General features: G+C 41.4%; 1 protein-coding gene across 40 annotated transcripts in view; it reads right to left on the bottom strand.

Moving 5' to 3' along the window:
• The window catches only part of SYNRG (synergin gamma), an 85428-nt gene extending 70008 nt beyond the window's left edge, over positions 1–15420 (bottom strand). For 21 of the 40 annotated variants that reach the window (XR_015148283.1, XR_015148284.1, XR_015148280.1 and 18 more), the window contains exons 1-3: positions 15289–15420; positions 8045–8085; positions 4427–4548 (exon numbers count right to left, since the gene is read on the bottom strand). Coding sequence is in view for 26 of the 40 variants with exons in the window: in XM_086360364.1 (XP_086216490.1) it covers positions 4427–4548; positions 8045–8085; positions 15289–15365 (240 nt within the window). In the remaining 14 variants the exon portion in view is untranslated. Of the gene's footprint in view, positions 1–4426; positions 4549–8044; positions 8086–9369; positions 9510–12749; positions 12841–14869; positions 15161–15288 lie in introns of those variants that run through there. The other 19 variants (XR_015148282.1, XM_086360365.1, XM_086360377.1 and 16 more) reach the window with 8 other exon arrangements.
• Positions 15421–16507: the final 1087 nt, after the last annotated feature.

The raw sequence follows: 16507 nt of genomic DNA, 5'->3' as shown, positions 1-16507 counted from the left end.
AAGTTTGGAGGAAAAAGGTAAGATTTCTGTAAGTTTCTCCTTTAAGAATACTGAACAGATTCCAAGTAGCATATAATACCTGCCAGCAAGACTAAAGGTTATGGAAAAAGATTTTGGATTATCATTTTTTAAAATGTATTTATTTAGGCTGCACTGGGTCTTCACTGCTGCACATGGGCTTTCTCTAGTTGCAGCAAGCAGGGTCTACTCTTCTTTGCGGGATCTTCCTGGAGGAGGGATCAAACCTATGTTCCCTGTATTGGCAGGTGGATTCTTAACCACTGGACCAAAAGGGAAGTCTCTTTACTTTAAGATCATTTAGGAGCTCCTGATACTGAGGGAAATTATTTCCGTGGTATCAAACCTAGTAGTTCACTTATTTACTGTTGCTCTGTGTATTAGAGATCCTTACTGTGTTTTGGTTATTTCAAACTCTTTAACACATTTTTCAGATAATTACATAAGTCAGAAGGGGCTTCCCAGGTGGTGCAGTGGTAAAGAATCCACCTGCTAATGCAGGAGACGCGTGTTCAATACCTGGGTTGGGACGATCCCCTGGAGAAGGAAATGGTAACCTACTCCAGTATTCTTACCTGGAAAAATTCTATGGACAGAGAAGACTGAGGGCTATAGTCATGGGGTCACAACTGAGCAAACACACGTGCAATTCAGAAAACGGTATTTAGTGTGAAAATTGATTTTAAAATTGTATCCTTTGTTAAGATTTCAGCAGGAAGCTTCAGTTCAATTCAGTTGCTCAGTCGTGTCTGACTCTTTGCGACCCCATGAATCGCAGCACGCCAAGCCTCCCTGTCCATCACCAACTCCTGGAGTTCACTCAAACTAATGTCCATTGAGTCAGTGATGCCATCCAGCCATCTCATCCTGTCGTCCCCTGCTCCTCCTGCCCACAATCCCTCCCAGCATCAGAGTCTTTTCCAATGAGTCAACTCTTCGCATGAAGTGGCCAAAGAACTGGAGTTTCAGCTTTAGCATCAGCCCTTCCAATGAACAACCAGGACTGAGTTCCTTTAGAATGGACTGGTTGGATCTCCTTGCAGTCTAAGGGACTCTCAAGAGTCTTCTCCAACACCACAGTTCAAAAGCATCAATTCTTCGGCGCTCAGCTTTCTTCACAGTCCAACTCTCACATCCATACATGACCACTGGAAAAACCATAGCCTTGACTAGATGGACCTTTGTTGGCAAAGTAATGTCTCTGCTTTTGAATATCTAGGTTGGTCATAACTTTCCTTCCAAGGAATAAGTGTCTTTTAATTTCATGGCTGCAATCATCATCCGCAGTGATTTTGGAGCCCCCCAAAATAAAGTCTGACACTGTTTCCCCATCTATTTGCCATGAAGTGATGGGACCAGATGCCATGATCTTCGTTTTCTGAATGTTGAGCTTTAAGCCAACTTTTTCACTCTCCTCTTTCAAGAGGCCCTTTAGTTCCTCCTCACTTTCTGCCATAAGGGTGGTGTCATCTGCATATCTGAGGTTATTGATATTTCTCCCAGAAATCTTGATTCCAGCTTGTGCTTCTTCCAGTCCAGCATTTCTCATGATGTACTCTGCATATAAGTTAAATAAGCAGGGTGACAGTATACAGCCTTGACATACTCCTTTTCCTATTTGGAACCAGTCTGTTCTTCCATGTCCAGTTCTAACTGTTGCTTCCTGACCTGCATACAGGTTTCTCAAGAGGCAGGTCAGGTGGTCTGGTATTCCCATCTCTTTCAGAATTTTCCACAGTTTATTGTGATCCACACAGTCAAAGGCTTTGGCATAGTCAATAAAGCAGAAATAGATGTTTTTCTGGAACTCTCTTGCTTTGTTGATGATCCAGCAGATATTGGTAATTTGATCTCTGGTTCCTCTGCCTTTTCTAAAGCCAGCTTGAACATCTGGAAGTTCACGGTTCACGTATTGCTGAAGCAGGAAGCTTACTAAATCTTAATTAGAAACACATGGTATTCTTTGGTGGCCTGTTTACAATGACTTGCTGCCCTTACTATAAGAAGTTGGCACATCCCTCTGTGGTGTGCATTCCTCCTGGTAGACTCCCCATTGATGTTTGTTTGGGCCAAGTTACCTTTGTAAGCAGAAGTGTGATTGATAACTCCTACCTTTGACAGAAAGCTTTAAAAGACATCACAGGGTTTGGTCATCTCTTCTCATTTATGCCAGGAGTCTGGGATGTCCTAGGTAAAGGTCTCAGGATAAAGAACACAGAGCTGAGTCAGAGCCAGCTCATCCAAGGACAGGTATCTCAAATGAGAAATCTGTTTCTGTAAGTCATTGAGACTTAGGGATTTTTGTTTCTGCAGCATAACCTAGTGAAAGCTGAGTAACTTGAACTTAAACTCTACAAAAGCTTAATTCATTCCCATTTTCTTCCTAGTGGAGATGAATAAAGAATGACTTGGGGATTTCCCCAAGTGGTCCAGAGGTTAAGAATACACCTGCCAATGCAGGGGACACAGATTTAATCCCTGGTCCAAGAAGATTCCACATGCCACGGGGCAACTAAGCCCCTGTGCCCCAGCTACTGAGCACGCATGCCATAGAGCCCGTGCTCTGCAACAGGAGGAGCCACTGTGGTGAGAAGCCCATGCACCGCAACCAGAGAACAGCCCCAGCAGATGCAGCTGGAGAAAGCCCACACGCAGCAACGAAGACCCAGCACAGCCAAAACTTTTTAAAAGTAAATAAAATTAAAAAGAAAAGAATGATTTGGAAGTTTTCCTAAATCTTTACAGACAACATAGAAACTTTATTTGCTTAAATGACTTCAATGTGACAACAGTTTAAACTTAAATTCTGATTAACTCAACATTATTTATAAGTTATATACATGTGCTCTTGTACTAATATATATATAAAACATGCAGAAATAGAAAATTTTAAATAATTAGGTAAAAAAAGAAATATGTGGTACTTAAAATATTAGTAATACAAAATTCTTTTGCTCTGGTTTATTTGTGAATGATTTTTTCCCTCCTTTTTTCTTTCTCCTTCTCCCTTTTAAAAAAATAATATAACACTTTTTTTGAATTCCACCAAAGATTTGACTCCTGGATTCAGTGTACTTGGTTTAAATGGATACCATGGCTGAAGATAGTTTACAAAAATATGGAAATCTAAATGGATATGGATAAAGCCCATTTCTTAGGCTGCACTTATTAAGTCATGATACTATCAATTTCACTCACCAATTCTAAACCAAAACAAAACAGAATTATTTGCTTTAATTGACACTACCTGCGATCATGACCAGTTACACAGGGACACATGTTCAGCATGACAGCAGGAAAATTCTCTTTAATTCCATTGCAACTCTCAGATTCCCATTTATGTCTCGTTTTACATGTTATTTTCACCCAACCCCTTGCTTTTGTTTTAAATTGTAAACCTACAGAAAACTTGAAAGAACACTATAAAATTAACACTTTGCTCTGTTTCTACACATCTATACTTTTTTTTGGTTGAGCCACTTACAGGTAAATTGTAGACATAATTTCCTTTTTTTTAAATGAAGAGAAAGTAAATACAAGGTTTATCTACTCCAACGAATAATAACATCTAGCTAGTATTTAGTAATACTGTTTTGATTCACCATATTTATTTTTTGGTTATCCTCGAATGAGGTTTTCTATTTACTTAATAACAAAAGACTCCTTTAAGAAGTTTTTAAAAACATAACAAATTAAAAATGTTAATTAAATAATACATGGCAAAAAAAAAAAAGCCCACTCCTGTAATCAAGACAGTGGAGTAGAAGGACATGTGCTCATCTTCTCCTGCAAGAGCACTAAAAATACAAATACCTGCTGAACAACCATTGACAGGAGGATGTTGTAACCCACCAAAAAAAGAATAGCCCATGGCCAAGGACAAAGGAAAAGCCGCAAGTAGGAGGGGCACAATCACATTAAAATCAAATCCCATACTTGCCAGGTGGGCGACCCACAAACTGGAGAGCAATAATGCCAAAGAAGGTATCGCACGGTTGCAAAGCTTCTAGGCCCCACATCAGACTTCCCAACCTGAGGATCCAGCAAAGGGACAGGGAACCCCCAGGGAATCTGACTCTGGACAGTGGGATTTGATTACAGAACTTCCACAGGACTCGGCAAAACAGAGACTCTCGGAGGGCACAAACAAACCTTGTGCGCACCAGGACCCAGCGGAAAGGAACAGTGACCCCATAAGACTGAGCCAGACCTGCCTGGGGGCGTTTGAGGATCTCCCCGTGGAGGCGTGGGTTGGGGCAGTGGCATATATTCACTTTATTTCAAAGGAAGCCACCTAAGATGCAGACCACACTTATTTCTAAATACAACATTAAGCTCCGAGTATGTAGCTTGGTATATAGACAATTAACAATAACTTTGTAAACACTGGCTAAGAAGAGGCAAGTACCTGCATAGTAATAGGTCCCTGGGACATCTGAGAACTGTAATTCATCCCTATCATGCCTTGCATGTTAGGCTGCATGACAGAGACCATAGGAAATCCTTGCTGCTGCATCGGCATCAGACCTGCTGAAAAACAAAGATATTGTTAAGGTCGAAAGTAAGCACTTTACTTTCTTAAAACTCTAAGTACCTAAAGGACTTGTTTCTTGGGAAGTGGCAGAGTAGAGAGGAAAAGGCATAGGCTCTGGTGTGAGACAGACTTGCTTTAAATTCCAGGTCCATGAGTTACTTAGCTTTGTTATCTTGGGCAAGCTAACAAAACTTCATCTGTAAAATGAAGATAATAATACTTGTACAGAATTTTTGCACATACTTAAAAAATACACAACATGACCTATCTGGCCTTCAAGACGACCCCCAGGGATCTCTATCTCTTGGCATTCATGTCCTTGTCCTTCCCTCCCACACTGAATAGGGTTGACCAGTATAAGCAATGGGATGCTGTGGAAACGAGGCTTGTTCTCAGTAACTGTGCAGCTTCATCCTTGTTCTCTGGGATCAGCTGTTGGGAAAGCCACTGCCACATCACGAGAATACTCAAGCAGTCCTATGGAGAATGGAGAATCCATGTGGCAAGAACTGAGACCTACTGCCAAAAGGCAGCACAAATTTGCCATCTATGTGAATGAGCCATCTCATCAAACCTTTAGATGACTCCAGTCCTAGCTGACATCTTTACTGCAATCTCCTTGGTCCTGGGCCAGAACCACCCAGTGAGGTTACTCCCAGATACCTGACTCACAGACACAGCGTGGTTTACTATTTTAATAGTAAACTGTTTAAGTTTTGGGGTAATTTTCTATGCAGCAGCAAATAACTAGTAGTTAAGAGTTAACATTAATTAAGCTTCTTTTAATACAAAAGTAGGTTAAGAGCATGAACTTCTGAAGCCAACTAAAAATATCACTTGCTAGGTTTGGGACCTTGGGCAAACTTGCTTAACTTCTTTCTGTACCTCGGTTTCACATTCACAAGACTGTTTAATACCTAATATGCTTAAAGAATTGGTACTTCTCTTCTCTTTCCTTATATGGTTAATATAACACCACAAAACAGCCACTGGCATGCAAAGTATATAATGGATGAAAGTATGATTTATCGTATGGTACCTCCCAAACTTTTCCAAAGAAGTAGTCCCAAGAGGACAATGAAAACTACATTCCTCCAGGGATTTAATAAATACTAAATGTCTACTATTTTGGCACAGTTCTAAATACTTGGTATGCAACAGAGAATAAAACAAAATCCCTACATAGCCTGAACACAAATTTCATCCTAATTTTATACTGTACCACAGATCACATCCATGCTAGTTCTAGTATAAGGATTAAAAGAATCAAATTTTGATTAAAAAAAATTAAAGGTCTGGTAAAGCGAAGAGTTGACTCATTGGAAAAGACTCTGATGCTTAGAGGGATTGGGGGCAGGAGGAGAAGGGGACAACAGAGGATGAGATGGCTGGATGGCATCACCGACTCGGTGAAGATGGGTTTGGTTGGCTCCGGGAGTTGGTGATGGACAGGGAGGCCTGGCATGCTGCGATTCACGGGGTCGCAAAGAGTTGGACAAGACTGAGTGACTGAACTGAACTGAAAGTCTACCATGTTTATCTAGTGAATTTTGTGTACCTTCAAGGTATTTACAGAGTTTAGTATCAGAAGCATGGATATTACATTTGAGGTAACACCGATCAGTGGCAAGTTATTCACTTATATTAATCATTTATTCAAATATTTGAAGCCCTACTCTACGTCAGGCACCATTCTAGGTACACAGTTTTGGACAAAGCCAGGTCTTTACTCTCATGGAACATACACTGTAACTGGGGTAGATAATAAAAAGAAATAAGTGAACATCAGGTGAGGGTAAGGGGTAAAGAGAGTCAGGGAGAGAAGTGGCTGCCATTTCATAGTCAGAAGAGGTTTCACCAAAAGGATGGCATTTAAGCAAAGACTTGAAAGAGTAAGGGATCACTCCATCATGCACAATGAGAATGCAGAGACTGGATATAGCACAGGAGGATGTTATCCCTCTGATGCCTTTGGAGCTACAGTTTTATTTATTTTCATAATTTTATTTAAGTCCTGAACAGGTAACTCAAAGATATGGCATGACATCTAAAGCCACAGAAGTATAAACAGTTGAAAAACAAGTCTTGTTTCTCTTCTGTCTCCCATTCACTTTGGTGGCCACTCTTCTTGTCAGTTCCTTGTATAGGCTTTCAGAAATAACCCATGTGTAATTTAAAGCCTTCAAAAGATCAAAAAGTCCACTCTAACACACTCCATTAAAAAAAAAAAAAAAAAAAAAAACCCTCAAAAACAGCTGCAAATTCCAGAAAAAAAAAATATCAGGCAACCTTGTGGGCTCTATCCTTGTCCTGTTCCTTTGCTTCATATGTAGATTTTTACTTGAAAGTTTATAAAAATGCAAAATTAGGAGCCACAAAAATAAACACAAAACGCTGTGATGTCTTCCTAAACAACAACAGACCTCCAACCACTTGATCCAAATCTAGGACACATCTAATTACAGAGAGCTTAAATAATGAATAAGCGTGAGCAAGAATACAACTGACCCTTGGAAAAATTTACCTGAAACTCAGCCTCCATCACTGATTATGAATGGAGACACTGACCACCTGCTACTGAGCTGCTCCTTGTCATTTATCTCTACTGGTGACCTGGGAGTCTCTGTTTCTGTAGCAGGCCTACCATAACCGGTCAACACTGGCTTTGTGAGAAGGGCCAGTTTTCAGAGAGGCTTGGACTGTGGAGAGGAAGTGCATACACAGGAGTGGGAGAAGTGAGAAGACAGACAAGCATATTCTTCTGTCGATGTTCTGTCCCAGTGGTACAGAGAGATGAGCTGAGATTATACCCCTTCACTACTGTTGCCTTGAAGACAAAGCTAGAATAGATATTGGTGGGCCCTTGTCTGAAACTGAAAGAGAAGGAATATACCTAGCAGAGAAACTGCTAGAAATAAGAGAGACTTAAAATAGTTTAAACAGAAGCAGAATATGTGATAACTTATGTACATGATTATAGTAAGATCAAATTCATATACAGAAAACATAGGCTAAAACAACTAAAGAGGTTCATTTTTTCATTCCATAAGCAGCTATAAAAGACCTGATTATTTCCTATCAGCATGCTGGGTGCTGGAGATACTCATGAGCATAAGGCAGACACAGCCCTTGCCCCACAGAGCTAACAATCTAGAAGACAGGAGAAAGCTGGCATTCAGAGAACTACAATTCATTTCATTGTTGTCACTTGTTTCTTTAATACTCCTGTCTTAAAAGTCTCCTTCATCTCTGAGGTTAAATAACAACCTGCTGATTTGACATTTAAATAAGTTTGGGAGGAATGAGGAATAATTTTTCTTATTCCCCAGATTACCCAATTTTTGAGAAATTCTAGGAGTAAGCTGTCAGGTTCAAGACAATAAGAAAATTTGACTCTATTTGGCAGCAACAGAACTTTTTTTACTGATTTAATCCCCAAGTTCAGAAACAAATAGTGAAAAATGAAAGCTGACAACATAAACGTTCACATACCTTGAGGGGGTCTTAATCCACTGGCAACTGGAAACATGAAGCTGAAAACAGAACAAAGATACATCAGGACTGGGACTTCCCTGGTGGTCCAGTGGCTGAGAATCTGCCTTGCAATGCACGGGATGCGGGTTTGATCCCTGGCTGCAGAACAAAGACCCCACACGCCTAGGGGCAACTAAGCCTGCCTATCCCAGCTACTGAACCAGCATGTCGCAACCGAGACTCGATGCAGCCAAATAAATAATATTTTTAAAAAATATATGAGGATCTTCCTAGTGCAAAGATTTCAGATAAAACGTAACATTTTACATAAGTAAAACTGTAACCAGGGCCCTGGTATCTGTTCCACGGTATAATAAAGTATTGAATTATCCACCATCAAAACAGGTTGAGCATCCATAGTATGCATGACAGTCAGCAGGTTAGCCAAGGGGGAAAATTTTGAACCAGAAGAGATAAGACTTTGAAACTGATCCTGCTTCTGTCGCTGTGTGACTCCCCTGGATTCCGATCTCTCCATCCATAAAATGAGAGGGCTGGATTAGATTCAATTCAGTGAACATTTATTGGGTGCCTATTACACAAAAGGCCTGAATGAGCTCAGGCTTGCTGAAGACACAGATGCAGGAAAATAACTTTTAACATAGGATAGACTGTACTAGGGCCTGTGAGAGGGCCAGAATACTAACAGAAATGAGAAGAAAACAGACTAATTGGATGGGTTAAATCTTGGGAACGTTTCTGGAGGTGCCTCTCGAGCTATATCGTAAAAGAAAGGCACACTATACAGCAAGTTTGAACAGAAGTTCAGAGGCCGAAGCTGAAGCACGTTCAGAAAAATGATTTAAGGCTGAATACAAGACACAGGATTGGAAAAGTAAGCAGACTGGAGAAGGCCTTTAAAATGTCTGATTTTGAAGAGTACATAAAGTCAGATTTTTAAGAATTGTGGTAAAATATACATAATATAAAACTTTACCATTTTAACCATTTTTAAGTGTATAGTTCAATGGCATTATGATGTTGTACAACCACCAAGATCCATTTCCACAACTTTTTCACCATCACAAACAGAAACTCTGTAGCCATTAAACAATAACTCCCCATTACTCTCTCCCCCCTTCAACCCCTGGTAACCACTATTCTACTTTTTGGTTTGATGAATTTGTCTCATCTAGCCACCTTAGATGGAACCATACAGTACTAGTCCTTTTGCATCTGGCTTGTTTCACTTAGCATAACATTTTCAGGTTCATTGAGTTGTAGCACGTGTCAGAATTTCATTCCCTTTTATGGCTGAGTAATATTCCATTGTTTGTACTTACCACATGTTGCTTATCCAACTCATCTGTTGATGGACAGTGGATTGGCTGTTGTGAATAATGCTGTTATGAACATTGATGTATGAGTATTTCTTGGAGTCCCTCTTTCAATTCTTTTGGGTCTCTCCCTAGGAGTGGAGTTGCTGGGCCACATAGTAATTCTCTGGTTACTTTTTGAAAAACTGCTTGTTTTCCACAGCAGCTGTGCCATTTTACATTCCCAATGGACCAGGTGGAGGTTCCACATTCTCCACCAACACTTATTTTCTGGATTTTTGTTTGTTTATGATAGTTATCCTAATGAGTGTGAAGGACTACCTCATTGTGATTTGGATGTACATCACCCTGATGTCAGAGGTTCTCAGCAGAGAAATGATCAGGAATGTGCTGTACATTTCTCTGGTAATGGGGTATGCAGAGAAGACTTGAAGTAAGAAGAAATAGCTAAAGAAACTATTAAAGTAATCTTAATAAGAAAGGGGCCATAACCAGAGTAGAAGGAATGGAAAAGAAGAGATGAATGAAAGTTATTTAAAAGGAAGAATCAACAGGACTTAGCAACTACCTGGATGGACAAACAGTATTGAAAAAGCTGAAAGAACTGAAGATGCCTCTGAAATTTGGGGCCTGAGTGACTACAAGGATGGTGACACTGTTCACTGCAGACAGGAACCCAATGTTAGCAGGTGTGGGGAGCAAGGTGCTAGGAAGGTGTCCACAAGGAGCATTCTAACAGGCAATCAGAGAAGTTACGCCAGAGCAAGAGAAGGGTCTGCATCAATCTAGCTAGGCTCTTTTCTTTATGTTTTGGCCACACTTTGTGGCATGTGGGATCTTAGTTCTCTGACTAGGAATCAAATCCGTGCTCCCTGAAGTGGAAGTACAGAGTCCAGTGATTAAGTAGGAAGTCCCCTAGGCTCTTTTAAATAAAGGTAAAAAGAGAAAAAAATATAAGGTCTGGTTGTGGATGAAGGAGTCAAGGGGATGTGTATACATAGTTAGAAGACAACAAAAGGCAACCCTGGAGAATTCTTAGTGAAAACTGTGTAGGGAATGGCCACTGAGAACCAAGGAAATTGATTATAGCTGAAAGTTATAACTGGGGTAGGACCACATTTAAGGAAGGAGTTACCAGTGTCTCATGCTATAGAGAAGTTGATAAGAATGGGGGTTAATAAAGATTGCTGTTTTTAAAAATGATGATCTTTGAGTGAGCAGTTTCATCACAGGATACAGGAGCTGCAGAGATAAAGATTTAGGATACCAAAGATATAATTAGAGACTGAGAAACAAGGTTTTTGAGAGGATAGGATTAACACAGCAAAAGGATGAAGGATTTCTTTGAGACCAGAGGGAAAGAAAATGGGACAAATACAGAAGAAGAAAAAATCTGAGTGGGAAAAGTCCTTAAATCTGGAAGATAAGAATCTGAAGGGGATTTCTGAGAGTCTTTATAGGCACATAGTGAGATCCAGGAATATTATGCCAAATTTAGGTGTCTTTGCATTTTTTTATTGTACAACACCCCCCTTGACCAGGAAAAGGCCTAAAACCCAAACTGCAGAGTCTTGTAACTTTAAAATACTTTGATCAAGAACTTTTTTGGTAAGGTGGTTTACAAATTTCTAGTTGGACAGCTATCAGTTACATGTCATTTACAGCCTTGTAGAGGATCTGAAACACTCACAAATCCTGCTGACAAGTGGGCCTGCACCCAAAGAGAGGCCTGAACAGTGAACAGCTTTTCTGAATAGCACACAAAATTTATTAGCTAAGCAATGTGTTAACTGGATAACATGTTTAAACTGCAAGTTGAAATTTCGTAGGACTCAGTTTTTTTTAAAGTTAATCACACACTAAAAAAAAAAAAAGATTTATAAACTGAGGAGCAATGCATTTAAGTAGTCAACATGTTGAGACTTCAAAATCAGTTTTAAAGATTATAGACCTATAAAGGTTACTTTGAAAACATACACAAAAACTAAATTAAGGGTATTACTAGATAAAGAAGACGTAGTACATAATTACAATGGAATATCACTTGGCAATAAAAGAGAACAGAACTGGGTCATTTGAAGAGACCTGAATGGACCTACAGACTGTCACACAGAGTAAAGTAAGTCAGAAAGAGAAAAACAAATATCGTATATTAATGCATATATGTATTAGGAAATACATATATATATACTAGGAAAACAATACAGATGATCTTATTTGCCAAACAGAAATAGAGACACAGGCATAGAGAACAAAGGTATGAAGCCCAAGGGGGAGAAGGGGAGCGGTGGAGGAATTGAGAGATAAGGATGATGTATCTACACTACTGATACTATACACTATATACATACTACATATCTATGAGAACCTGCTGCCTAGTTCAGGGAGCCCTGTTCAGTACTCTGTGGTGACCTAAATAGGACAGAAATCCAAGAAAGACGGGGCATATGTATATGTATAGCTGATTCACTTTGCCGTACAATAGAAACTGACATAAAACTGTAAAGCAACTACATTTTAACAAAAATTAATAAAAATAAGACTATTATTGACAAACATGACTTACTCCAATAATTATACAACAACCCAAACTACCTACTGACCTATGTACCACTCATAAGACTCTCTGAAATGTTTAGACCACTAACAGCCACCATACTTAAAGACTGGTAAGATACTGATAAAGACAGCAAAAGCTTGGCCAAAAACTGGGCAGCAAGATGACAAGCAATTTGACTTCAAAGATGAAACCACTGTGCGTCACTTGTGTCCTGGTATGAAAGCGGCACTGTGAGCTCTATTCGTCACATGCCTATCTCATTCATCCACTTTCAGCTATCTTCGTGACTAATCCAGATCAGCCTTTCCTTCTCTCTGAAGCCTGGACACAACAAGACCTCCCAATGGATCTCCCCACCGGCAGACGCTATGGCTTCTAATGCAGTTCATGTAGCACAGGTGAGGCGCATCTCCCTAAAGGACCATTTGATAAGGCTGCATGTGTGCATGCTAAGTCGCTTCAGTCATGTCTGACTCTGTTAAGACCCCATGGACTGTAGCCCTCCAGGCTCCTCTGTCCATGGGATTCTCCAGGCAAGAATACTGGAGTGGGTTGCATGCCCTCCTGCAGGGGATCTTCCCAACCCAGGGATCGAACCCACATCTCTTACATCTCCTGCACTGCCAGGCGGGTTCTTTACCACTAGCGCCACCTGGGAAGCCCTTGATAAGGCTGCTCCTGGGATTAAAACAATGTAGTGATTCCTCCTTAAATCAAATTTCCTTAGTTTATATTCAGGGCCCGCTCCAGTTGGACCAGAATTTTTTCAGTTTTCTCTCACAACTCTTCTCTCCCACTCAGTGCCACAGTCCACCATCCAGCCTACCTGCTGTCCCCTACTGTTCACTAGGCCTTCCCATCTCCATGACAATCTCTTGACCCTTTCCTCTTCCTCAAAATGAAAGAAAGAGAAATTGCTCAGTCCTGTCCAACTCTTTGCGACCCTGTGGACTGTAGCCCACCAGGCTCCTCCGTCCATGGCATTCTCCAGGCAAGGATACTGGAGCGGGTTGCCATTTCCTTCTCCAGGGGATCTTCCGGATCCAGGGATCAAACCCAGGTCTCCCGCATTGCAGGCAGCTTTAACCTCTGAGCCACCAGGGCAGACCCCTCCTCAAAATGAGGCCCAGCTGAAATAGCTCTTGTTTGCCTCCAATGATGCTTGAATCCACAAATATTTATAGAATGTTTTCTGTGTGTACAATGTACTATACTGTGGAAGATAAAAAGATGAGGAGGCCCTTAAGGAGCTTATAAATGCAAGAAATGGACAAGCTTACTAATGATACTATCCCAGAAGGATACAGACTAACCAAGATTTTTCAACTTTTTTTTTTTTCCCCTAGAATACTTGACTTAAAAAATGCTTTTTTACTTCTCATCTCTTGGACAAATTTTGCCCTTTACACAACTCTACAATTTATTCCAAGTAGCCCATTCAGGATACCAGTCAAAAGTAGGCTAACATTAGTAAAGGTGGAAAATGCCAGTGCTTTTTGCTTCGCTTCTTAGCAGACAGACAAGTACCTAAGAAATACAGTAAATTATGGTTAATGTATTTCCTCTATTAAAAGCTGAAAGAGACCACCTGGTTCTTTTTCTTTTTCCCTAAAATATACTTAGGTCGCAGCCATAATGTTAGCTTCTTCAGCCCTCACCACTGGTCTCTAAAAACTGTCCACTTTTTAAATTAAGCATAGTTTCTCAGCCGCAGAAAATCTCCAATGCAGGGAATACTTACCACACATTTTTCAATATAAAATTGAGTTATTCTCTCATATATCCTCGTTTAATAATGCAACATTACTACAACCAAATTTTAAATAGAAAACAAAAATTTTAAAGTTCTAATTTCTATCACAATTAAGGCCATATTTAGGGGAAAAAAAAAAACTGTGCTCATGTTAAACTACTACAGACTAAAGGAAACGATCCACTCAACTTTCTACACCAAAGATGCCTTCATCTGTTTTGAAAACAAAAACAAACCCCAAATGAAAAACATCCCCCTCAAAAAAAAACAACAAAAACCCCCAAACCTGTGTCTAGAATGCCAAATTCTTTTAAGTTTATATTTCCCCAGAACTTGGTGCCATGATTCATCATATACTTGATCAAATTAATGCCCCTCAAAAAATGTCCTGATGTTCAGAAAAGAGATTTACGTATTTGTCTTCTCCAGCCAGTAATGACTTATGCTAAAAAAAAAAAAACCAAATATGCTGAAAAACTAATGCAACAGTGAAAATCTGAAAACAAAAGGGAAAAAAGGCAGTCTTAAATCTAAAGGTGTAGAGAAAATGAAAGATGGAGTCACACACAGGTGGTTTATTTAACAGCAACTGCTTCTTTTTTCTGGCACATATATATATGTATATTACAAGCACCTGCAGGAGGTGATGACTTTAAAGACTTCACACTGTGGTATTCATGACTCCAAAATTAAAACCCTGCATATCAAAAAACTAACACTTGGTTTTCCAAAAATAATTTGGGATGCTTAAGATAAAGAACTAAATTTATCTCCAAATGTGTATGAACCTCGGGTTGGCTAGCAAAACAAAGTCAGACTAGGTCATTAACAGAAGTGGGATATAAACTTCACAGAATCAAGCATTTCCTCAAATGGTAAACTTGCCAGGTTGCACTCATTCATTTCTTTTATCCTTCTGGATATGGGAAGCACTGGCGATTAGCAGCTGAAATATGACAGAGAAAGCAAATTTGTTTAAGGATTAAGTAAAAGTCTGGAAGCTTTGTCCTGATAACTGCCTACGTGCTGTTCAACAGTGAATTGGTGTTTATTGAGGAGACAGGTGTTAAGAATTACCTCTACAAGAGCTCTTTAGCAAATGCAAAGGTCTTCAGGTTTTCCTGTTTCTGGTATGTTAAGGAAGTAAAAGGACAAGACGGTGAAAGACGAAGTGTGCAAAGAGACACACACACATATATCTTGGAAACACCTGTCCAGCTCTGTGAAAAGATCTTTCCGAGCCCCTGGTGAAGCCCTGGGAAAGGGAAGTCTTTGGCAGCTTCAGATACAGCCGGGCTAGAAGCGAGGCGTCGAGGTCCCTCCTTGACCCACCCGGCCGGCTGCCAACCGCGCCAAAGGGACCCTCGCCTCCTCCCCGTCTCCTCCCCGCTCGGCCCCAGAGCACCCGAGTGTAGAGGACAGGAGTCCGGCGCCCAGGCTCCATCCGCCCCTTCGGCCCCGGTTACCGGAGGACGACCCTTCTCCCGCAGCCCTAGTTTCCAGGGAACAGGGGTCGGCGCGGGCGAAAACCGCCATAACCGCCGACCACCCGTCGCCGGTGCGGGGCCCCTGCGTCGGCGGGGCGCGTCCTGGTCCAGCTCCTCACACCCACCTGCCTCCCCCGGCGGCCCCTGTGCCGGCTCCCGCGGCCCCGCCGCCGCCAGCTCCACTTCCCGGCCGCAGCGCCATCTTGCTCCGGGCCCGCCGCCGCCACCTTCCCAGCAGCTGTCAGCTCCCGACAGCCACTTCCGGGGCGAACGCCAGGCCCCACCTTGCCGCGGCCTAGGGCGACAGGGCGGGGCCGCGGGCCCACGTGACCCTCAGCGCCTGGGGGAGGGGCCGCGCCACCTCGTCACGTGACCCGGCCGCCGAAGAGGGGACTCCGGGTGCAATTCTGGTTCGGGGAGACTGGCGGGGCGGTCTGGGCCCAGTTTTAAGGGAGCTGATTCGTTCTCTGGGAAGACTTTGTGGAGGACACAGCTGTCCGAGCTGCAGGGAGTCGTCGTTCCTGCGTTTGAAAAACCATCATCTTGGTTAATGGAAATAGAAAGAGTCCAGTTTGAAAAACTGGATGGTGGGTACACGGGTGTTCTTTAATTGCTACTTTTTACACAAAGGATAGATGGAGGCTGAATGCCCCTTTGATAGCTTCACAACGTCCATTAGTGATGAGCTCTACTTTTCCCCTGCAACTTGGAAGATTTTTTTTGGCACCTGTCCTAGAAGCTGAAGCTGTTTAGTCACCTGGTTTCCGCGTTTTCTTTTACTTACAATCAGGGCCAAAACGGTGGTGCATGGGAAGGTTTATTGCACCTAACCTATCTGAGCATATTTTTACTGTGATTGTTTTCCTTGTCAAACTACTGTAAGAAAATGTAGAAGTTGAATGTAAACTTTTTCAAGCCTTGAGGTAGCGTTTGCTTATTAGCAAGTAACGGGTTTGTCGGGTTGAAGGAATTACAAGTTGGAATCAAGATTGCGGGTGGGGATATCGACAACCTCAGATATGCAAATGATTGACAGAAAGTGAAGAAAAACTAGAGCCTCTTGATGAGGGCGAAAGAGGAGTGAAAAAGCTGGCTTGAAACTCAACATGAAAACAACTAAGGTCAGAACATCCAGCCCCATCACTTCAGGGCAAACAGAAGGGTAAAAGGGGAAAGTGACAGATTTTATTTTCTTGGGCTCCAAAATCACTACGGACAGTGCGGAAGGTAGCGGCAGTCATGAAATTAAAGGACGCTTGCTGCTTGGAAGGAAATCTATGACAAACATAGACAGTGTAAAAAGCAGAGACTTCACTTTGCCGACAAAGGTTAGTGTACTCAAAG

The sequence above is a fragment of the Bos grunniens genome, chromosome 19 (assembly GCF_055505025.1).
Source record: "Bos grunniens cultivar Pamir isolate PY7600 chromosome 19, Bosgru_T2T1.0, whole genome shotgun sequence".
NCBI classification, from domain to species: Eukaryota; Metazoa; Chordata; class Mammalia; order Artiodactyla; family Bovidae; genus Bos; species Bos grunniens.
Note: the sequence above shows the minus strand (reverse complement) of the source record. Positions and strands in the feature narration are given on the sequence as shown.